Source organism: Thunnus thynnus, chromosome 9 (genome assembly GCF_963924715.1).
Source record: "Thunnus thynnus chromosome 9, fThuThy2.1, whole genome shotgun sequence".
NCBI lineage: Eukaryota > Metazoa > Chordata > Actinopteri > Scombriformes > Scombridae > Thunnus > Thunnus thynnus.
In genome coordinates, this window is record NC_089525.1 from 33,482,036 (window position 1) to 33,506,843 (window position 24,808).

The following is a 24,808-nucleotide window of genomic DNA, read 5'->3' on the forward strand; positions in this document are numbered from 1 at the left end:
CTTGTCTTTTTTTTTCTCTCCCAGGACGCTGGCTTCATTTGGCACCAAAATCAACCGTCGAGTGTTCAGTCAACAGCTGTGATCGATCCACAACTCTGACCATGTTTTTTTTTTTGCCTCTCAGAAGGAAAAATGTCAAAAATCTCCTCGTCAGTCTGAATCCGACGGCGAGGTGATGCTCGGATCCTTTTACAGTTTTTATTTGTTTCATCCTCGTCCGTAACAGGTGAGTTTTAACTTCCTGCTGTTTGCATGAGAGCTGATGCCTTCAGGGACATCCATCAGTCCTCCGGAAATTCAGCTGTCCACGTGTGTGTGTGTGTGTGTGTGTGTGTGTGTGTGTGTGTGTGTGTGTGTGTGTGTGTGTGCTATTAATCTCTGTAGAAACAGTGGATCAGATGTAATTAACTGTCTAAATGTCTAAACTGGTCAAAAACTAACAAATAGAACGTCAGATAAAGTCTTGATATTACTGTAATTATATTTTTTACAGTCTTTACATATTTATTATATCTTTGATTTAGTTTGACAGTTTGACAGATTATTACATCTTAAACTAAGAGACTAAACTAATTTGAGCTGTGATCAAACTGTAAATTAAGATCTGGACAGATTTGAGGTTTTATTTGGTTTTGTTCATTTGAAATCAGCTGTTAATGTCAGAATTAAAAAGTCCTTAAAGTCTAACAGTTGGTCACTGAAGTCTTTGATGTTTCAGAGCGAACAACCAGTTTCACAGAGCGGCTCTGACACGGCAGAGGCGGCGGCGGCGGCGGCGTGTTTCATCAGTAATTGTTTGTGAAATAAACTGCAGATAAATCTGAGTCTCTGCAGCGCTGCGACATGCTCACACACGTGTCACCAGTGCGCCGTTTGTTTGTTTTGATTAGTGAAACATTGAGCGTGTCACAAAATGAAGTAAAACAGGCTGCAGGGAAAACGATCAGTGACAACATCAACTTTTATACTTTCACTTTGAAATTTAGGCTCCTTTTCTTTTCTTGTTCAAAAATCAATAAAACTGTATAATAGTAATAAAAGTATGTGAGCTTTCTTTGCTTCTATGCATGTTTTACATAACATTCACAATAAAATAAAAATGTGTCTGAAAACATTAAATACTGTAACTGTGAGCATGTTGGTTTGTTTGTTTTATTACCAAATTAGGTAAAAAAAAATTTAAAAACACTTCTTATCCAGAGAAGTCATACGTACGACTCATGACTTCAATATTTATGACATTTTAGCTGCCAAAGTCGTTATAAAACACTTTTTTTTTTTTGTTTCTTTGAAGAAATATAACAGATGGAGTTAACTGATGTTTCTGTTCTCTTTAAATTTAGAGACACGTTTGTGTCATAAATTAAAACTGTTCTTTGTTTTATGAATCTCGACTCACAGATTAATTACAGCTCAAATTTCTCTTTTTTGTCCTGAACAAAACTGTTTCACACACAGAGAGTTAAAGTTAGCCTCATGGTGCGTTCAGGGTCTTTTACACAAGTTTGTGCACATGAAAAGCATAATATTTTGCTTAATTTGTTATAAAACTGATAATTTTGGCCATAAATCTGTCTTATTTAGACAACAGGATTCATATTTATGATGAACTTTACATTTTTGTGATTGTTATGATGACAAACATGATTTGTGGGAGAAAAACTCATGAACTTGAGTTTAAAAAGATGAACCTGATCACTGAAATGAAGACAGTGAACTGTGTCTGTTAGCAACATTAGCCGAGTTAGCCGATCACGTTCATGAGTTTAACTGTTGACATAAAAACTGTTTACTGTGAAAACTTTGTTTCCTGCTTTCTTTAAACATGTGGAAAAGACGCCTGAACGCACCTTGAAAGTCATTCTGGTGTCTGTTTGATGCTTTAACTGATGCAACCGCGTGTGTGTGTGTGTGTGTGTGTGTGTGTGTGTGTGTGTGTTAGTGTGTGTGTGTGTGTGTGTTAGTGTGTGTGTGTGTGTTTATTGCAGTCTAGTCCTCGCTGATGACGTCGACGTCCTCGGCTCCGGGCTGCTGCGTGGCTGCTCTCCAGCGGCTGACGTGCTGGCTGCCCTTCCTCTTCTGCTGCGCCTCCGGAGACTCTTCCTCCAACTTCTGACGCTTGTGCTTCGTCCTGCGGTTCTGAAACCAAACCTTCACCTGGACGCGGAGACACAGAGAGGTCCGGATCAATACATGTCGGAAAAACAGAATACAATGTGACTTTATTGATTGAACTGATCAGAGGACGAGCGGTGGGTGCTGGTCCTGGTCTGATGCTCACTACAATCTTCACCTTAGAAGTCGAGCTGCAACCAAACATTATTGATTCATCTGCTGATTATTTTCTCCATGAATTAATTGATCATTTTGTCTATAAAATGTCAGAAAATAGTGAAAAATGCCCGTTTAGAGAACAAGATTACACCATCTCCAACAGTCCAAACTCCAAAGATGTTCAGTTCATGTATGTAAAAGCTAAAAAGGAGGATTTTTCATGCAGGACGTATCTTTTAATTGCTTTATTAGTACTTCTAGTTCAGTAAAGGATCTGAATACTTCTTCCACAGCTGGCAGCTACTACCACAACCACCACTAGTACTACTACTGCTGACAGTAATAATAATAATAAATGTGTAGGAGGCTCACAGTGATTTAATATCTTTTTGCTGGTAAAACATGAATCTGACATGCAGAAGTGTTAGAACACGTCCAGCCGAGTCGTCCCTGTAGACGTGAGACCTGCTGACTAAGAGCTCATGTTGCACAATCTGTCAGCGATCTGACATCATATATCTGTGTGACAGGATCCAGATCGACACGATACGATACTCGAGCGTCTCTCCCTCAGCGCTAGCCAAAAGCCCGGGGTGACACTTTCATATCAGATCCTCTCTGCGTGACGGATGCTGTGTAATTATGATGCTGATGTCACTCTGATAGATCCATCGGTGTTATCTCAACGCTGACGAGTCGGACAGTTAAAGACAAAAAAAGAAATGTGTGAGGAGGTTATTTCCTGTTGGGCTGCTCTCGCTGACAACATGAAAGTAAAACTCGTCTTATCTTTGCAGGCTTAATTTGTAACATGGCAAGCGCTTTTAGAAGAGAGCGACTTTATCTAAACTCACAGAAAGATTAAGACTCACATCAGCATTTATAATACATCAAACTGAGCTGATTAAACTGAAGCCCGCAGGCTGAACTGTTCATTACTGCCCATAATAAATCCATGAAGCTAATTTAACTGTTCTCACAGCCGCAAATCAGTTCATCCTCTGAGGATCAGGAAATGTTATTTAACTGGAATCAGCTGAGAGAGCTTTTATGTTTGCTTCTCGTCTGTTATTTGATTTAAAACTGAGGAAGTTTTACTGCAGAAATAATCTCTTCTGTTCTCTTTAAGGTGCCATTAATGTGGCTTCTAAGATGCATTTATATGATTTATATTTAACACAGAATGTTTTATACTGACTGTTTTTAATAAATGTTGTTTTTAGTCGTATCTACTGTTCCAGGAGTTGCTGAATAAATTTCGTCGTACTGGAAATGCATTTTATTCTGTTCTGTTTTATTTATTTATTTATATTATTCTGTATTTTTTTAATCACACTGCTGTCTAACTCTAATTTGTGTTATATTTAGTTGTTTGTATCTGGTTGTTACTGCTTCTATCAGGATCCAGACCGGGTCGACGGTCATGCTGGTGGTTCTGTGAGGTTTTTACTGGATCAGCTGAGCCTGATGGGAAATTAGTCATCAGTTCTGCAGGTTTTAAGTCACAAACTAAAACACTGGACAGAATAAATTAACCAGATGATGACATTATATGAAAAGTCAGAGGAGATATTTCAGTTTGTAGCAGACTGGCAGATCGAAAAATACAACAGATAATGATAATATAAATATTATTCTCTAACTAATAATACACTATATTCATTCTAACTAATAATACACTATATTCATTATACAATATCGTAAACACATAATAAAGAATATAACAGCTCATAACAGCTTCTCAGTGCCAACATCCACTGTAAAGGTCAAGTTTGGTAAATTACTACTAGTACTGTTCGTAGTAGCAGTATTACTCCACATACAACTACCAGTCTTACTACTATTAATGTTACTACAAATGATATTAGTGCTATTACATCACAGTTACTACAACTCCTCATCGTGGCTCCATCGAATAGTTGTTGAGATGTTTCACTCTGAATTACAGCTGCTAGTTTCTCGATGAATCAATGAATCTTTCAGTCTATAAAATGTGAAACATCACAATGTTTAAATGTCTTGTTTTGTCTGATTAACAGTAAAAAAAAACCCAAAATAACAAGTTTACTATCAAATATGACAAATAAAAGAATTAAATCATCACATTTTAAATTTTTGAAAAATACAAAATTTGGGTATTTTTTCTTTAAAAAAATGACTAAAACTAATCAAAATAGTTGCTGATTAATTTTCTGTCAATTGATTAAATTGATTGATCGTTGCAGATCTGCTCTGAACTACAAACCTCATTAGATTATATAACACAACCTGTCAGTCACATTCAAAACTTTAAAAAAAGTTTAAAATTACTTGAATTTTACTTAAAAATTTTATTTGAAATAAAAACAGATTTTAAAATGTGATCATATTTTTATCCATAAAATAGTGATTAAAACTGTCAGTGGAGTTAAAAGTACAATATTTGACTATTTAATTTTGTTAAGTATAATTATAAAGTAGTATAAAGTAGAAATACTGAAGTAATAAGTAAATGTAATCTGTTATTTTCTACTAATAATAAAAACTGTGAAAACCGACAGAATTAAATGACAGAAGATGAATAAATGTTTTGCTGCTCAGTTTTTAAACGTGTTTTCAGTGTTTTCCTGTCTGCAGTCGCCGTGTTTAACACTCAGCGATGAACATGAGCTGACAGCCGATTATTAAAACTGATGCGAAGAGTTTTTTGAATCATCAGCCCTAAAATCTCTTGAAGGGAAGCAGATTACTGGGTGATTATCGTCTATAAATGCAAAGATTGCAAAAGCTCTAATTTATGTCTGATTAATACCTGCTGATGGCTGTGATTCTCGGCTGATTGATGGATTACTCTCCCTCGCTCTCTTCCTGTCCTCTGTTGTGCAATTATACGTGATATCCACGTCATCTCTCTGGCGTCAGGGCTCGTATAACCGCGGCTACTTGATGACAAACGCTGTCAATCATGGGCTGAGAAAGAGCAGGAGGGAGCGTCTCGTAGATGACTAACCATCGACTCACCTCCCCGCAACATTCCTGTGATCTGGATCAGCGCCAGCAGCCTTAAATACAACCTGTGTTTACCTTCAGATACACTGATCACCCGCAGTACCTGTCTGCAGGTAAACATCACTGATCAGTCACTGGAAATTACACAGAAAAACTGATCACAGACAAACACAGAGACCACAAATAAAAAGCAGCTGTCAATCACTGAGCGAAGCACCAGGTTCAGTCCTGTGTACTAATACACAGCAGTAATAGTACTTTGTAGTATTTTAAGTACTTTATTTATATGAACGTCACTGATTATTGATTTGTTTTATTTTTCCATATATGAAGAGACCAACTATTGTCAGTATTAAGTTCATTCTGCTGCTGTATCAATTTATTTTTTTACTTTATTAATTTATGTCATTTTATAATTGTATATTATAGCATTTTACTTTATATAATTTTATTTTATTTTAATTTATTTCATTTTATTTTAATAAAATTCCCGATGAGATCACACTAATTATTGTAAATGTTATTCATTTATTCATATTTCTTTATAATAATTATAATTATTATTATTTCTTTATAACAATTCCCCTAAACAGTTAAATACTTGATATCAGAATTTCTTTTTTTGTTATTTATTCATTCATTCATTCATTCATTCATTCATACTCCAGAATTTGGTTTTCATCCCTCCATGCATTGATTCATTCAGTCATTCGTTTATTCATATTTAACTTGACTTTTATGAAAATCTTAGTTATTCATTCATGCGTTCATTCATCTGAAGAAAGATTCATGTTTTGTTTAGCTGAACTGTTTCCTAGACGATTCTTATTCATCCATTCATGCATCCATGATTGATGAATTACTTTAATAATTCACTGATGTCTGCATTCATTCATTCATTCATTCATTCATTCATTCATTCATTCATTCACTCACTCATATTTTCTGGAAGAAAATGTTGTATTTGACTATTTTTCACCAGACTGTTTTTTTTTTCCATTCATGTATTCATTCATCCATTCGATCATTCTTATGTAATTTTTAATTTTTTAATGAGAATTTATTTGTCATTCATACGTTCATATTATTTGTGCAGAATTGTTTCATTTGGCTACTTTCATCTTTTCAGCAGTCTTCACCATTTTACGATATGCGTTACGACACAGCAAAAGGTTTCAGTCGGTTAAAAACAAAGCTCACTGAGTCATATTTTAGCTTCTGTCGTGGCTCAAAAACTGACATTTATAGAAAAGTTTGGTCTCATGTTGAACTGAAGCGTCTGCAGATTAATTCCAGACCTGATATGTTATGATCCATTAAATTTAAACACCATACGAGATGAATAAATCCCTGTTTTTTTATCTTTGCCGCCATCTTGACTGTAAACACCTGGCAGATCTTCTTCTAGTTCATTCTGTGATATTTTTAGGAACAAACTGATGTGTTTAGCTTTAGCTTTAGCTTCATCCATTCATTCTATGTAGTAATAATCCTTTTTTTTGTTTTTCTTCTTTGATCCAGTGATAATAAACTACAACCCGTCCTCCATTTCCCATCATGCCTACCTGTGTCTCGGTCAGGCACAGACCGCTCGCCAGCTGTTTCCTCTCGGCTCCGACCACGTAGTGATTCTTCTCGAAGGCTCGTTCCAGACGGAGGAGCTGCGATGGCGAGAACGCCGTCCGGATCCTTTTGGGTTTCCTGGAGAACGGACCGTGAAGCAGCATGTTCTCCGGACTGCTGTCGTCTCCTGAAACAGGAAGAACAAACACAGTCAGCAAACAACGGAAATCTGCCACGAAACATCGTCCGAGAGGCTGAAAGTTCAAATTCACAGTCAGAAAAGGTTGATTTGTTGAGACAAAATGTATAACATGACTGTTTCTGATTATATTAAAATATTGAAAATTAGAAGAAATATCCCTTTTTTACAAATTTCCTTTGAATAAAATGTTTATTTTTCCATCCATGTGTTCATTTGTTCATCCAGTCATTCATTATTCATTATTCATATTTAATTCTATGAAATTTCTTAATGCTACCTAATATTTTACATCATTTCACAGGTTTGTCATTAATTCATATTTTCTGTACAAAATTGTCATGTTTTTTTTGTTTGTTTGTTTGTTTGATTTTTTTGTTAATCTGCCAAATAATCTCTTGATTAATTGTCTCTAAAATGTTAGAAAATAGTTTAAAAATGTAGATTATAATTTCCCCGATGGATTAATTGTATTGTTATTGTCTAGAAACATCAAAAAATTGTGAAAAAAAAAATATCACAAATGTCTTCAAATGATTTGTTTTGTCTGACCAGCAGCACAAAATCAATGATATTCAATTTACAATCATATAAAAACAGAGAAACGCAGTAAACGACTGAAACAATTAATCAGTTATTAAAACTGTTGCCAATTTTCTGTCGGTCACCTAATCAATAGACTTCCACCTCCAGACAAGGCCCCCCCCGTACGTTAATAATTGTGTCTGCATGACACAATTATTAACGTAATTAACCTCGACCATTAAACAATCTAAACCCTCAAACAGTCCCTTTGACAAAGTGAGGACCCGACAAAATGTCCCCATAAAACTGAAACGCGTCCTCACAAAGGAAGCAGCAGTACGAGAAATGTTGATTATTGTTTGTGCTGCAAACAGAAATAAATTGAAATGAAGACAGATGTGATGTGGGGAGTGTGTGTTCTTGTCTTTCTATCTTTGTGAGGACCTATTTCAGTTTTAAACAAAGTGAGGACGGGTCCTCACTAGATCCATAGATCTGTTTAAAGGTTAACACTTTAAGGTTAAAGGTTACGATTAGGTTAGTTTAGGGTTTAGTAGTGTCGTGTGTTTCTGGAGGAATATGCAGACGGGGCCAGTTGGCCGTTCAGCAGTCGTACCGGGGTCGTGATCTTACTCCCTGCTGGACGGAGTTTATTAGCTGATTTAGTCTTTTGATTTAAAGTTCAATTGTTGTTGGTATATATAACTAGACTGTTTATACAAAACTAGATTTCTGTTATTGTTTTGTGGCCTTTCTCATAATTAATTATGATATTAATTATTTGTCGTACTTCCGTTTTGCTGTGGATTTTCTTGGATATGTAACAGGCTCAGTAGTGTATTATGTCAGTTAGGGTCCTCACAAGGATAGAAAGACGTGTGTGTGTGTGTGTGTGTCAGTAGTGTTTGTTCAGGTTAATCTGATCAAACATCGACTGTTTTTATTGCATCAGATATTTGTGTTTGGATCTGCAGTAAAACCGCAGACTGAAATCTGAGTCGATCCACCGCCGCCGCATCACCGCAGCGTGATGTCATCACCCCCCCTTATTTAGATTTATCATATTCTGATGTAAATTGTTGCACATGTTTAGTTACTTTTATGCATCTTAATATAAATGACAAACATTCTCTGGTTGCAGTTTTGAGAGAAGTAAAGAATCACACGAGTCACATTCAGATATTCACACCTGAACTTGTCTTTCAACAGTATTGATTAACACGATTAACATTCATGACTCATTTTACTGTTTCTACTTTGTTATTGTAACGTTTGACTGAGTCGAGTCAAAGAGGATTTTCTGTTACTATGTGACAAAGTCTCTTGAATCTTAAACTGAATAACTTCACTGCGAGAACTTCTAATAGAAGTTTTCACAATGTTTAAACTTTTTGTAGATAGTACAATTCATTGATTATGGAGAAAAATACCCTGCAGATTAATTGATAACAGTAAACATTAATTGCATCTCTTTATGATATTGTTTGCTTGTGATGAAATGTGTTCAGAGAGTTTTATTGTACTTTTTACTCAACGTTTATCTGCCAGCTGGAGTTCAGTTTTACATGCTAAACATACAAAAATATAAAACATATATAATATATTACTACACTCTATTAAATAAAGTTAATGCATAAATAATTCTCACATTTACTTAAGAACATTTTCCTGCTGATAATAAAGTGAAATATTAACTGCAAGTCTGTAAAAGGCTGTTTTGTTGTTGCCGTAGTGTTAATTTTAGTTTAAGAGATTTGACTTCATACCACAGAAACGATCGCAGGTTAAGACAAAAGAAACTAATTTGTTTATCAGACGTTGACGTGCGGTGAAATAAATCCCGTCTGATCCGCGTCGAGCGAGACAAAGTGAGAGCGAGACAAACAAACTGGACGTTGCGTCTCTCTTTGTGACACACGCAACATCTGCTTTATTTTTTTATGTTTATTGAAATCGTACGTAAATCTTTCAATATATTTTACATAAAAACAAATCCATGCACGAGTTCCCCTCAACTGCTGCGGCTCGGCTGAAAGGAGGCCGCCGCCGCCGACACGCCGCACGCAAAAAAGTCGGTTGATTCGCGGCTTCGAGGAGGCGAGGAGGACAATGATGGCGTGCAGAAAGCCAGACACGTGATCTCACCTTTTATCCAGCGTTAGCTTTCTATGAAGTCATATTCATATGCAAACCGTGAGTCGGGAATTGTGACCGATGGCGCTTCAGCTTGCAAATGTGACGGTTGATTTCTGTTGAATGTCAAATTAGCCGAGATGATGCTTTAATGTAACAATGGCGTCGAGTTTACAGGAAGGTGAGAGAACGTCTGCCGGTTCGGTTTCAGTCCTCCGAAACTACAAACCGTCTTTGGATAAATCACAGATTAAAGATTTGATTAAAATAATATTCATCAAACTAGAAGAGACGTAGAAGAAATAATCAGCTGCAGAGAAACAGCTAATAACACCTGCTGAAATCCTCCGTCTGCAGGATTTAACACGAAACATCTGCTCAATTAAATCAGCATCTGACACCAGCTAACGAAACGTATACTTGATGAGTATTTTACAGGCTAATTCCAGTATTTTTAGACACAATGCATGAACTGGACCAGCTTTAAGCCAAGAGGGAAAGAAAGAAAAAAATGACAGAAACATTCAAAACGTGAAAACAGAAAGTTTCCTTTTGGTGTTTTTAAGTGATCAGATAACGATTCAACCAACGACTGAAACAGGTTGTTAAAGAAAAAGCAGTCAAGTATGTAACAAGTGTTCATTACACACCTGTATACACACTGTCAACATTCCCAGTTAATGTATTTATTAGTTAAATAAGAGTTAAATCAGGCTAATTCCAGTTATGTTTTAGACTTAATAAATTTAATTTTGACTGGTTTTATGCCAAAAAAGAAAGAATGAAGGTGAAAAAATGACAGAAAATAGTCAAATAAAATATAAAAACACACAAAAAGAACATTTTGCTGACTTTGCTGCAGTTAAACTGTCATAAATAATCTTGTTCTTGTGACTAAATAACTAAACAAACCCAAAGTTGTTTCTCAGCTGCGACTCACAGGTGTAACCTTCCTGTTTTCAGTCTGTCATGAACTTTAGTTAGAAGGTTTAAAACACAGCAGGTCACATACTGTAAGGAGGTAATGACAGCATGCTGCAGCCTAATGGTGGTAAATACACCCCGACAACAACAACGACAACAACAACAACCAGGTTTCAGAGAATTCCTGCTGCGACGTCAACATAAGAAAGCAGAAGGACAGAGAAACTATCATTTAAGACATTTTGAATGTTCAAGAGAGATTTCTCTTTTTCAGATGTTTATAGTATATTTACACTTTCTTCTCACTTCACTGAAGCCATTTTCAAACCCGAAATGTTTTTTTTTTTTTTAATAACTGCATCATTTTAGACACATTTCTTCCAAACGTCAGCCTGATGGATTTGGCATCTTTGGAAACTTGGAGCAAAGTTTCTGTATTTGTTTCTGAAGACGTTTCCAGCGGAGGATGTTTAAAAGCTTTCTCTGCGTTTCCATCCACCTCGCTGCCACTTATCTGTTGGATCAGTCTAAACCAGCTCAACTGTCCTCAGTGAAACCTCTGAAGTACCTCAGCAGCCTTAAAATTTATGATGTTCACCAATCTTGATTTGCAAATTTGCAATTTAATAGAACAGAATAGAATGCCTTTATCGTCATTGCACGGCGGTACAACGAGTTTGAAGGTGCAACTTCCTGAAAGGTGCTAGATAAGAACAGATATAAATAGAACTACAAGAACAGATAAAAAAAAAAAAAAAACACTCTAGAATATACACAATTCATATATGCTGAACACCTCAGATACACGTTGTACTTTCACACATCCGTTCTTGTGTATTTCCTCTACATGCACACGTCCATGCAGATGAACCCATGAACTCCTGGTTACATGCAGACGTATCAGGTAAAAATAAACCGACATTCACAGTTGGATGGTCAGTACTGCACATGAAACTTACTGCACACATGTGAAGCAGTAAAACATAAAGAAGGTAAAGACATGTGGTTCTGCTTAGACAGATTAGTTTGTTCAGAGCTGGAAACATAAAACTAAATCAGACACAACGAGCAAGTCGGACAAACTGCAGGAGAAAAATGTTTCCTTGAATATTCAGACACTCTGATGTCTAAAATGATCTTGACAAAGAAGACTCGATGTATTTGCATTTGTTGTCTGTGTCTACGTCCAAGTTCACATATAAATTTAGCACAAATTATAGCAGAAGGAAAACAAAACAAGTATTAAAAAAAAGTGGAAAAGATAAAGAAGCCAAAAAACTAAAGTGGCAACAAGTCAGTGTGACGTTTCCTTCCACATGTCGCTCAAATCTTTCACTGAATTTCTGGGAAATTACCAAAACAAAATGTAGTGAATGTTTGTTTCTATCTGCTGCTCTTGTTGTGTGAATATCAGCAGATAAACAGTCGATGCCGTTAAACCGTCGCAGAAGAAGAAACAACGAGATGACGTCATTAAGAGAGCGACAGTCAAAGCTCAAACGATGGAAAACATGATGGAAATGTGACGTTTCTGTTAGTTTCATGTGTTGATGATCTGATGTTTTCAGCTCTTCAGTGACGTTTAAGTCACATGATTCATGTACATCATCGTTTATTCACTCAGTCTCTTTATCCACACAGCTATGGAGGTTAATTGTTGACTCTAAATTGAACACACCGAACATCTACGCACTCATTCTTCCTTCATTTTAAATCAGTGGACACATGTATGATGTTCTTTTCCTCCAACTTTCACACTCTGCCTCTGATTCCTCATCAACAGCAGTTTATCTCATCCGTCTTTATAAGAAAGTAGCTGCAAACGAGGTGAAATGTGACTTTTCGTTGCTTCCACTCTTAAACACATGTAGAACTAAATTTGCAGTGTTCAGAAATTTTGCCCAAAAAGTGTTTAAACGCCTATTTTGAGATTTAGAGGTTTGTTGAAAACAGAGAGGCTGCAGAGAGACGAGGACATATTTTCTGTGTCAGGATTCTTCTGACAAACAGTTTCAGCTGCTGTGATGACAGAAGAAGAAGAAGAAAAGGAGGTGAGGAATGTAAACAGAAGCAGGTGATGAAAGTGGACTATGACCTGTCAATCAAACGGGTTGATTGGTGGAAAGATGTTTTTTTTTTTTTTCATCTGTTCAGCTGTGCTGGATGCTGCTGCTGCTAATCATAACCGCATAGTTCTTCTTCTGCTGTCTGTTAGAATCACTTTACACGCATGACTTCCTGTGTGACAGCATGGAAAAAACTCCAACATGAGCGTCTGCTACATCACAGGTGTAAAAATATGAAAGAGAGGAAGAAGAGGAGAGAAGAAGAAGAAGAATACCAGGTTACAACGTGCTTCACATGGACATAAAGTGAAATAAAATAACTTAATAAGATCAAAAATAAAACAAACAACATATTTAATGAAGGAGGAGGAAGAATAAAAAGAGAAACAGGAAGAAACAAGACAAACTGAAATGGAAAAATAAATAAACTAATGATTTCATAAACGATTATTTTCTCAATTAATCGATTTGTTGTTTGATCCATAAAATGTCAGAAAATGGTGAAAAATGTGGATCAAAGATGCAACATAAAGATCTTCAGTTTATTGTCACAGAGACTAAAGAAACCAGAAAATATTCACATTTAAGAAACTGAAATCTGAAAATATGGACATTTATGTCTTAAAAACGACTCAAAATGATCGATTATCAAAATTTAAAATAGTCGATTGATTAATCAACTGACAGCTCTAATGTTCAAATCATAGTCAGAGAAACAGTTTTAATTAGGATGAGGAGGAGGAAGAGGAAGAGGAAGAGGAAGAGGAAGAGGAGTTGGAATAAAAGAAATAAGACGGAGGGTGAAACAGTGAGGAAGAAGAGGAGCGATAGAAGAAGAATAATAATAATAAGTACTATTCAAAATCAAGTGACGTGCTTAACAAGGACATTAAACATTGAATCAAAGTGGAATAAAATAAATAAGATTTTGTATTAAAACAGAATAAAAATATAAATCAATCAAGAACATGCAACTTTAAACGAAGACGAGGGAGGAAGAAGACAAAGAATAAAGAGATGAAGAGGAAGAGGAAGAGATGAAATTAAAGTGGAACAATAAAATTAAAATCAGAGAAAGAAAGTAATGAAAGAGGAAGAGGAGGAGGAGGAGGAGGAGGAGGACAAACACCGTCGTCACACATTCTGCTGCTTTTATTTCAGCTGATTTATTCTGACGACACGAAGGAAACAGAATCAAAAACATGAAAGTGTTGCTGAGTCTGAAGTGACGTCTCAATCTGAGGAAACACAAAGAAGGAATTTGATGCTAAAAAGACTGTAAATGTGTCAGATATCCACTGATATGACTAACTCAGACTGATGAAGATGAATAGAAGCTTCACACAGACTTTAAATGACTGTGTGGACACACTGTGGATTTTATCCTCCATCACTTCCATTGAAAACACATTTGAAGGATCTTTTAATATCCAGTATGAACAGGAGGAATGATTACAGACACCTGACTGCTGGTTTAACACACTGGGAACACTGGGAACACTGGAAACACTGGAAACACTGGGAACCGTCCTTTAATGATGATTTAAGAGAGCAGAGAGAGTTTATTCTTCAGGTTTTACACTGTTTGTTTAATCACACTATATGATGGTTCTATGTTACATAAAACAGGAGAACATAACAGCCGTCATGATTAATGCTTCTGTTTATCAGCTGCACAAAAATGTAAAAAAAGTTGAAATATTTCCATTTTTTTTTTTCTGCGTCACTTCAGGAAAAGTCATAAAATTTCAGGCTAAAAGAAAAAAGTTCAGGATGTTTTAACTGCTTTCAAATGTAAAAAGGGTTAAAAATATTGTCTTTGTTTATTGTATTTGTTGTTTCAATAAAGTATTTAATCCAGACTCACATCTCAGACAAGAGGAAACATTTCCTGCAAGATATTTCGACTTTTTTTTTACACTTTCTTTTACACTCGGGTTTTAGAAAACAGGTGGATGGAAACATACTTAGAGAGGAAGACGAGGAGGAGGAGGAGGAGTGAAGAAGAGGTGGAGCAGACAGAGGAGGGTTGTTGGGGCAGCTGGCACATCAGGCTCCCCTGGTACTGACAACAAGCCCAGACCTGATCTGAGCGTGCTCAGTCCAACACATAAACACACACACACACACACACACACACACACACACACACACACACCTCCTCGTATATTTCATAAACACATCTTTACAGACGACGTCACGTTAACCCAACGGCAGGATTTACATGATCAGAAGCAGATTTATCGCCGAGTTGGTTTCTAAAAACAAGGAATGTGCGTCAGTGTTTTGGTGGAAAAACTGTCCAATATAAATAATAAGAAAAGTCAAAATAAAATATAGAAACGTACAATAAAATATGAACAGTATATATTCTGGAGCGAGCAGTGTTGCACATTTCTCTGACAGATTTCAACTCTGTTAAAGCTCAAAACCGCAGCGAGAAGAATAAAAACAGAAAAGTGATTCAGACTCAACATGAAACTACAGAGAAAACTAAAGAAATGTGTCTCATAAACTTATGCTCCTATAAACATGAGTAGAAATAGAGCAAAAGTAAAGTAACAATAAAGAATGAAATAAAACAAAAATAATATAAGAATTATAGTTGTGAGAAGGGATTATAAACATTTGAAAAGAAATATGGAGAAAGAAATGAAGTGAATGAAACATAACAGTATCAGTTTGATGAGATATATGAAGGTGAGCAGTATAGAGCAGGAACTAAATGAATGATGATGTAAAGTCCAGTTTAATAACAACACAGTTCAGCTGTTCATGGACAGAAGAAGAAGTTGTGCGTCTGCTGCTCTGAGCTTTTATGACTCTTTCAGGTCTACAAAGCCACTAAAGATGAAGGTTTTGCAACCTGAGGCTCAGTAACACAAAATGCAAAAGCTACAGTTCGGAGATGATTACAGACTCAGTAGAGAGACGCGAGTCGGCACAAATTAGCTCCTGGTGACGCAAACTGAGGAGAAAACATGAAAACTATAAAAGGCTGAACAGTGAAAGAACATTTCAGACTTTAATTTGTCAGCAGGGAAGAAAAGAAACACTCAAAATATCACCATCAATTATTTGTCCCACTCAAAGTGTTTACAGTAGACACAGTATGTGTGTCTCAGACTGGTGAGTCTGACCAGTTAAAACTGGTTCTAACTGGTTAAAACCGACTCCAGACACAGAAATAATAAACAGCGAAGAAGAAATATGAAAACAATACAGAGGAATTCATTCAGCTAGTTTATACAACAGTTACACCCAGTTCAAACTCCGCCTCGTTAGAACGTCCGTGTTTATGAAGCACAGATTAACGAGTCATTAAATTAAAACGTATTGTTACGTAGAGATGAAACTGTTGCTAAGCTAACTGCATGAACCAACAGACAGACTGATGTGGAATATGATCGATATATCTGACATTAATAAACCAATGAAGTTACACTAAATGACCAAATAGCATCGGTTAGCTTAGCATCATCTCACTGTAAACTGCATGAAAACTACTGAATATAAAACATATTTCCCAGGTTGGCTGTTCAGTTTATCTTCTGGTTATTTCTGGAAGTTATGTTACAGCTCATGAAGCTACAATCACTTCCTGTTTACACATTTCTTAAGTTTTAATGGTGAAACCTGATTCAGTATTTAGTTTCAAACTAGACAGAAGTTACCAGATGTGGAAAGTAACTAAGTACATTTTGAGGTACTTGTACTTTACTTGAGTATTTCCATGTGATGCTACTTTCTACATTTCAGAGGGAAATATTGTACTTTCTACTCCACTACATTTATTTGACAGCTTTAGTTACTTTACAGATGAAGATTTGACACAATGGATAATATAACAAGCTTTTAAAATACAACACATTATTAAAGATGAAACCAGTGGTTTCCAACCTTTTTGGCTTTTGACGTCTTACAAAAAGCAGTGTGTAGTCGGGGTCACATTTCACATGTCTATGAGTTGTTAACAGCTCCACCAAATAGTGATTTTTCCCTCTAAACTTCTCACATGCTTTCATTTCAATAAATGTTCAAATGATCCAATATTTCAGCAAAAATCAAAGATTAGAGAAAAAGTCCAAAAACTGAAAACAGATTTGTGTATCAGAACTTTGTTTTTTCTTCTTTCCTCTCCCATTAATCATCTCACCACCCCTCAGATTTATCTGCTGACCCTTTGGAGGGGCCCGACCCCTAGGTTGGGAACCACTGGACTAAACTAGCTAACTGTATATAAAGTAGTGTAAACTAGCTCCACCTCCAGCAGCTACAACAGTAACATGCTGCTCTAACACTGATGCTTCACTATTAATAATCTAATGATGTCATATATAATAATATATCAGTCAGAGGGACCAAACCACTACTTTTACTGCAATACTTTAACTACATCAAGCTCATAATACTTATGTACTTTTACTGCAATACTTTAACTACATCAAGCTCATAATACTTATGTACTTTTACTGCAATACTTTAACTACATTAAGCTCATAATACTTATGTACTTTTACTGCAATACTTTAACTACATCAAGCTCATAATACTTATGTACTTTTACTGCAATACTTTAACTACATCAAGCTCATAATACTTATGTACTTACTTGTACTTACTGTAGGATGATATTTTTAGTAGTTTATGCACAAACTTAGATATTACATTATGAACATTCTGCTGTTTACAAGTTCAAGAGTGAACTTTAAACATCGGTTGTTCCTTATTTTCCTGAAAGTCTCCGTTGAGTCCCTGGACCCCAGCTTGAGAGCCTCTAATATACACCTGACCCGTCATAAAGCCCCCCCCCCCTCCTCCTCCTGCACACACCTGATCCCAGAAACAGAAACAGGACACAGCGAGATGAAGTGAGGCTGTCAGCTGCTTCCAGCTAATGAATAAAAATGTGTCTGAGTGAAAGGAGGAGCAGCAGACTGTGAGCGGAGGAGGAAGGAGTTAATGGGATCACCTGTGTGTGAGAGCAGCTACAGGTAAACTCTGCTTCTGTTTTACTCTGTTGACACTGTTGCTGCTTGATTGCACTAAAAACCCACCAGAAGAAACTCATCCGTCTCTGCTGTTGTTAAAAAACTATTAAAAACACGTCAGTGAACCACATCGATGTTGCTTCATCACCATGAACACACACACACTGTAGTTTATCTTGACACAATCCCACACACACACACACACACACACACACACACACACCCTGCTGCCAGAAATACCCACTAGAGCACCAAGCGTGGATTCATCCACCGCTGAAAATAGTCCCCAACAAATGCTCTTCTTCCTCCAGTTTTAGTAACGTTTGCTATAATATACAGTGAGCAGCTCATTTAGGAAGTTCCTGAACCTTTGTTTAAGACTTGAAACTGTCATTTTGTGATATAACATCAGTGCCGTGCATCAGAAACAAACAACAACAACAACAACAACAACAAGGATCAGCCGAAACACAGAGCGGCCTCTTCGAAATAAAGCAAAAGTGAAAAGAGAAACAATACAATTCTGAAAAAATAATGAATAATTTTATAAAACTACAAAATCAAACCAGTCCTCCAATGAAACTCCAGATCTGTGGTTTGATCATGTGACTCCTGAACGACATGTAGCAGCGTTTTCTAATCTGGCGTCTCTATCGGCAGTGATCAGCAGGATGACATCATCTGTCTGTTATTAATCAATAATGATGATTGATGATGTGACAGGTTTAAAGATGACGGTTTGGGTTAAAATGATCACTTTGTTAAGGTCAGAGAAACATGTGGCGGGTTAAAGTTACTACTTCCTTAAAGTTAGGTCACCTCCGTCGTCATGGCAACAATAATAACCACAGGGTTTAAGATTAGGGGACGATCGTGCCTCCATCCAGCCTCCCTCTTCTGTCACATTTATAAACGTCATCGCTGCTCCGCCTCACGGTTACTACGACAACTAGATGAGCTGTCAATCAAACTGACATCACGACCTGTTGTTTTGTTTTTCTTTGGCGGACGGACTCAAAAGATCATACGTCTCACACGGAAATCAATATCATCAGTATGTGTGGTTAATGTATTTATAAAAGAAATATACAGAACAGTATTACGCAGTAACGTCTCGTTACATGAGGAGTAAACAGGTTCCTTTTAATCAGAACAAGCAGATTGTTCTCATATAGAAACAACATTAATCTGTTAAAAGGTTTGTTTACACCAGAGCTGCAACGATTAGTCGACTAATCAACTTACCAGAAAATTAATCAGCAGCTATTTTGATAATCAGATCAAAACTCTCTGATTGAAGCTTCTTCAATGTGAATATTTTCTGGTTTTAGTCTCTGTGACAGTAAACTGAAGATCTTTGAGTTGTGGATAAAACAACGTCATCTTTGGGAAACACTGATCCACATTTTTCACCACACAACTAATCCACAGATAATGAATCAATAATGACAATAATCATTAGTTGCAGCTGTAACTTCATTCATTCATTCGTTCCAAACATTCAGACTCCGTTTTGAGCCTTCAGTCAGTTTCTTTTTCTCTCCGAGTGTTTTTACAGCTGTCAGAGAAAAGATCCAAACGCCTGAGAACAAAAGCCTCTAATCTGACAAGTGAAGAGCTCAGTGTGTGTGTGTGTGTGTGTGTGTGTGTGTGTGTGTGTGTGTGTGTGTGTGTGTGTGTGTGTCTGTGTGTGTGTGTGTGTGTGTGTGTAGCTGGTATTCCTCATGTTGTGGGGACATTAATCTGTTTCCACCGTCACATGTGGGGTCTCGCCTCCCTTTGGGGACAAAACTCAAGACTCCATAACATAAATCATGACATTTTAAGGTAGAGTGTGTGTGTGTGTGTGTGTGTGTGTGTGTGTGTGTGTGTGTGTGTGTGTGTGTGTGTGTGTGTGTGTGTGTGAGCTACATGCAGCTGAAACTTTGGGAACAGACTCCCCCGCTGCTGATCCTGCTGGACCCTCTGACGGAGCCACGTGACCCTGTCTGGGTCCAACAACCACGGCTTGACAAACTGCATGTTAGCTGCAGGTTTGGGAACCAAAAACTGGTTCCTGATCAGAACTGAATCCAAAACACCAAGAAACAGGTTCCTGTTAAAAACATAATAACGTTCATTATTGTAAACAAAGACGTGTTTGCGTCACAACAACAACAACATGTCGACTCGTATTTATCTTAAAAGAATAATAAAGATATTCTGTTGACCTCTTTCTTCCCATATTGGAAGTGAAACTGGGAACCAATAAGAAGCAGAATCAATAGAATATAATCGATAACCAGCAGTTAGCAGTGCAGCAGCATCATAACTGTCTCATATAGAGACGTTAACGCTGTTCTGAAGCTGCAGGAGTTTATAACAGGAAACTAGTTTATTTGCATTAATAATTTAATACGTTTTGTAAATCAGTTGCTGTTGTTTATGAAATGATCTCTATAAATAAACTCATGTTGCTTTTTAGTATGAACATTATTTTATGATGTTTTTTAGCTTTGTGACGGCTGGTTTTCCAGATAATAACACGTTTTTTAAATGATTGATGTTTTTCACATTTTAATCCTTTAATATTTTAAATTCGGTTGATCTCGTCTTCAGTCTTTGATTTCAGCTTCCTGCATCGTTTATTTACTTTAAATTCATGTAAAACTGTTTGTGGGTAATAAAAGATAAAGATCATTTGAATTTAAAAGACTGAATCGTTTTTTTCTTTGCTGACAGCAACATTACAGCCTGAGGTCAAAGGTCACAAAACATCACACAAAAAAATAAAATAAAATAAAATAAAAAGCTGGAAAAGAAAAACTGATTTAAACTTTAGTGGCCAAAACAAGAAGAGTTTATGTTTATTATTTATTGATGTTTTAGATTTCAGGATGTTAGAAGATTCATTTCAAACTCGTCTGAATGAAGAATAAAAGATTTCTGTGATAAACAGGAAACATCACGGAGCTGAAACAATGTAAAACACACGTTCACGTTCATGTTCATGTTCATGTTCACGTTCACGTTCATGTTTATTTGATCTCAACTTGAAGCTCGTTAACTTTCTGCTTCATTAAAAGGAGAAAAGAGGAAAACTTGGAAACTCAACTTCCTGTCAGTTTGACTCTTGTGAATCTTTAGTTTCATCAATTATTTGTTTGTTTTGTTTGCTTTAATATAATAAAACAACAAATAAATAAACAGGTTTTACATCATTAACACTAATATTTAAATTTTAATTTTTTGTCTTTTTGTGAATTTTAAAGTCAAATATTTTTCTTCTCTGATTGAACTCACAATGTTTTATAAAATACAAAAATATTTTGTTTTGTTTTTCGAATCAATTTTCAATAATTCTTTATTTTGTATCTATTTTCATTGTATTTATTTTTATTATTTGATTTATACATAAAATCATCTGATGGTTATTATTATATATTTTATTATATTTTCTATTATAGATTATTTATTATATTTTATTATTATTTTCATTATAGATTATTTATTATATTTTATTGCATATTTTTGTCGTTTTGTTTGATGTTCAGATTATTTTGATTATTTTTTAGTTTTTATTAAATGTCTGAATATCATTCTATTGGATTCTATTATTTTAATGTTTTCTATCGGTATTAATATTAATTAAACATAAAAGATTTTAATTAATTTCTCCGCTGTGTGAAAAGCTTCATGTTGAGAAACTCTGAATAATGTTTTTATTATTTTTATTTTTGATCAATTATCCGTTTTTTTAAATAAATGTTTTAATCCGCAAAACTGAAAAATACAATAAAATGATTTTTTGAGCGAAAGATTTTTACTTTTCACACAAAATGTTTTCTGTTGATGCGAAATTATCTACTGTAATAATAATAATAATAATAATAATAATAATAATAATAATAATAATAATAATAATAATAATTCTCCTCAGTATCAGACCTGACTATTGATCCTTCAGCTGCTGCTTCGCTTATTGATCACTTTTAATGGTCACATGACGGTTTGAAAACTGCAGCTGATAATAATAATAATAAAGAATCAATAAAGGAATCAGAGATGGAAGCTGATCATCAGAGATGTGATTTATTGATTTTCATCTTTTTTTCCGTGAATCATTCTGATCAGACAGCGGATCTTATTGTAACATTTACTATAATTTATGTAACAGAAGAAGAATATTGATAAACTTTATTATCTGATGTCTCGTATTGAAGAAAGATTTGATCTTCCATATTTTAATAAAAGGTTCTCAAGTTAAAGCCGCGTCATAGTTTCATTACTGACGTCTCTCAGAGTTCAGTTTATATGTCTGTAATATAATCAATAATCAATAATAATCCAGTCACAAACCCGCGATAATAACTGTTAGTTTAAATTAGATATATTTTATATTTAATTTGCATCCTGCAGCTTCTCTGATGAACCAAAACACAGACCGACACGTTTCTACACTTCAATTAAAGCAGATTTCAACGCGCGCGCTTCACATTTTAGAGAAGAAATAAACAACAACAACAACAACAACAACAACAACACAAACTTGGTGGAAGAAATATTCAAATACAGCAGCAACTTCATATAGTTATGAAATCTTACAGAGAATAAAAACGTTAAATTTACAGCAAAACCCGCCAACAGGCTCCACTGAGCGTCACTGCTTAAAGTTACTGACGCACGTTTCACTTTACTTGACTCTGATTGGAGGGAAATGTTAAAAAATAATAATAATAATAATAATAAATAAGAAGTTTGACAGTCAAACATAAAATCAGATAAAATGTGAAGTTATAATCTTCCACACTGCAAAAGAAATATTAGAAGTTTGAGAGGCTTCATAGTAACTCATGTTGCATCAGAACTGAAGATGTTTATGAATATTTTGTGTCTGTTGAAGAATGAATAAAATAATAAAATAATAAAATATGAACATGTTGAGATTTTTCATAAGAAATCTGAAAAAAAAGCTGCAAATGGGACGTCAGCAGATGTAAAATGAAAAAAAATGCGCATAAAAAAAAGATAAGTGATAAGATTCTGGTTTTAAAATGACTCATGTTCAGTGTGTGTGTGTGTGTGTGTGTGTGTGTGTGTGTGTGTGTGTGTGTGTGTGTGTGTGTGTGGGCAGTTTAGTTAGAGTGCGTGACAAGCTTTGATGATGAGAAACTGATAAAGACAAAAAAAAGGAGAAAACCGGACAAAAGAAGATAAATCAGCTTCCAATAATATTGGTATTAATCATAATAGTTGGAAGTGACGTCATCGAAACTTTATCTTCCAGCTGAACATAAAAAGTCTAAACGTAAAAAAAAACTTTCATGATAAACTGATCTTTTATCTTTCCAGAAAATATTAATCAATCTTTTTTCTCTCCATAATCTGTTTAACAGCAAATGATCGATCAATGAGGCTCTAATAATATACCAATAATACAATCAATTATCACTCGTTAAATCAAATTTACTGCATAACTTATACTTATACTATTATAATCTATTACAATATTTATTATATGAATACTGCTCACTGTTAAAATGAAAAGCTGACAGTCTTATACTACCTTGTTTATTCATTATTATCAATTATAATGATTATTATGATTATTATTAGTTGATTTTGTGTGTTCAGGTCGCTGTTGACTTAAAACTGGCCAAAAATAAGAATATAGGCCTACACATAATAATCATATTAATAAAGGAAGAATAGAATATAGAGAACAATAAAACCAGTAATTGCAAAAAAATCATGAAGAAAAACAGAGAAAAGTTGTGATATTTTTGATTTAATAAGATCTTGATTCTAATTGCTGCTCTCATATTATTGCAACACACACACACACACACACACACACACACACACACACACACACACACACACACACACACAAAGCTGATGAAATAAAAACTGAAAATGGAGAAAAGATTCAAGCAAAAATGCAAAAATCAAAGCTGCTCAAAAACACGAAAAACGGTGCAAGAACAAGCTGAGTTCATAAAAGTGTATAAATATAATAAACAGTATTGATAAGAAGCAGCGGCTCACCTTGGAAGCGGTGTCCCAGGTAGCGGCTCCGCAGCACCCAGGGGTAGAAGCTGAGCGCCTCCCGGTGCTGCGGGCTGAAGAAGCTCTGCGGGGGGATCTGCAGCGGGTGCAGCGGCAGCCCGCCGGGGCTCTGCGTGTGCGTCCCGGGCTCCTGCAGCACCATGTCCGGCCCGGTCGAGTACAAAGTCCTCCCGCTGCTCCCCTGGAAGCAGGAGCCGAACACCCCGGCGGCTCCGGGGTGCAGCGACTCCGGGAACCTGAGCGCCGTGGGCCGGATGGGCTCATCCCCGGAGCCGCCGCTGTGGCTGTGACTGTTCGCCTCCTTCCCCACCAGAGACTCTATGGTGAAGCATTTCTTATTATTGCTGTGCTGGAACATTGTAAGCACCTGGAGCGGAGCAGATGAAGAAGATGGTGAAGCGGGTAACAAGAAGGAACAAATCGGCGTCCAGTTAGTCCAGTTCCTTGGACTCGGGGAGCTCAGATTCCCAGCTTCCCCCGGAGAGCCATACCTCTCCCCTGTGCGTAAAAACCGTGCGCAAATCCTGATTTCTTGCACCTGGAGACGGACGAAGTTTCCTCTCACCTGTGTCCGGGGCGGTGTCTGTGTCTGTGCCGCTCTTCGCTCCGGTGCGGCAGCTGCAGGATTAAAAAAAAAAATCACAAACTCTCCTGAAAGTCTCCGGTCAGAGAGCAGCGCAGATCCTCCGCGCAGCAGCCGGGTTCGAGCAGAGAGCGGCGGGGCAGCAGGGCTCTGATCAGTCGGTGTCTCCTCACGCCTCCTGCCGCCGCATGCTGGAGTCTGAGCCGAGCCGGGAGTGTCTCTGTCACTCAACAGGCTGCAGCCAGATACCTGCCCTGCCCTCCTGCCAGAGGTGCGCTGAGCATGCGCAGAGGCAACCCCCCTCAGACAGCCATTTTGTTGATGGTGGATGACGGTGAGGAAGAGGAGGAGGATGTAATGTTAAAGGTGATAATGATGAAGAAACGTATTCATGAGACAGATGATGAATGTTTAGTAAATTAATTACTCCTGTAAGAAAGAATAATATTCTTACAGTTAGTTAAAGTTATATTTTATATATTTACATTTAAAGTAATAGTTGTAGTTAAAGTGG

At 36.3% G+C, this 24,808-nt stretch overlaps 2 protein-coding genes across 1 annotated transcript; both read right to left on the reverse strand.

The window, feature by feature from the left end:
* LOC137188624 (NLR family CARD domain-containing protein 3-like) overlaps positions 1-24,808 on the reverse strand; it is a 164,329-nt gene that overhangs the window by 115,994 nt on the left and 23,527 nt on the right.
* emx3 (empty spiracles homeobox 3) lies at positions 1,317-24,657 on the reverse strand. Its single transcript, XM_067598203.1, has 3 exons — positions 23,691-24,657; positions 6,828-7,012; positions 1,317-2,157 (listed from the first exon to the last, which is right to left on the reverse strand). Exons 1-3 carry the CDS (start codon positions 24,067-24,069, stop codon positions 1,990-1,992), a joined length of 732 nt encoding a protein of 243 aa, XP_067454304.1. The 5' UTR covers positions 24,070-24,657; the 3' UTR covers positions 1,317-1,989.

Excerpts from the sequence above, each read along its gene's own strand:
- emx3 (XM_067598203.1), bottom strand. The coding sequence starts at position 24,069 with ATGTTCCAGCACAGCAATAATAAGAAATGCTTCACCATAGAGTCTCTG. Across the intron at positions 7,013-23,690 it reads CCTGGGACACCGCTTCCAAG|GAGACGACAGCAGTCCGGAG; the intron begins GTGAGCCGCTGC and ends TTCCTGTTTCAG. Across the intron at positions 2,158-6,827 it reads TGTGCCTGACCGAGACACAG|GTGAAGGTTTGGTTTCAGAA; the intron begins GTAGGCATGATG and ends CTCCGCGTCCAG.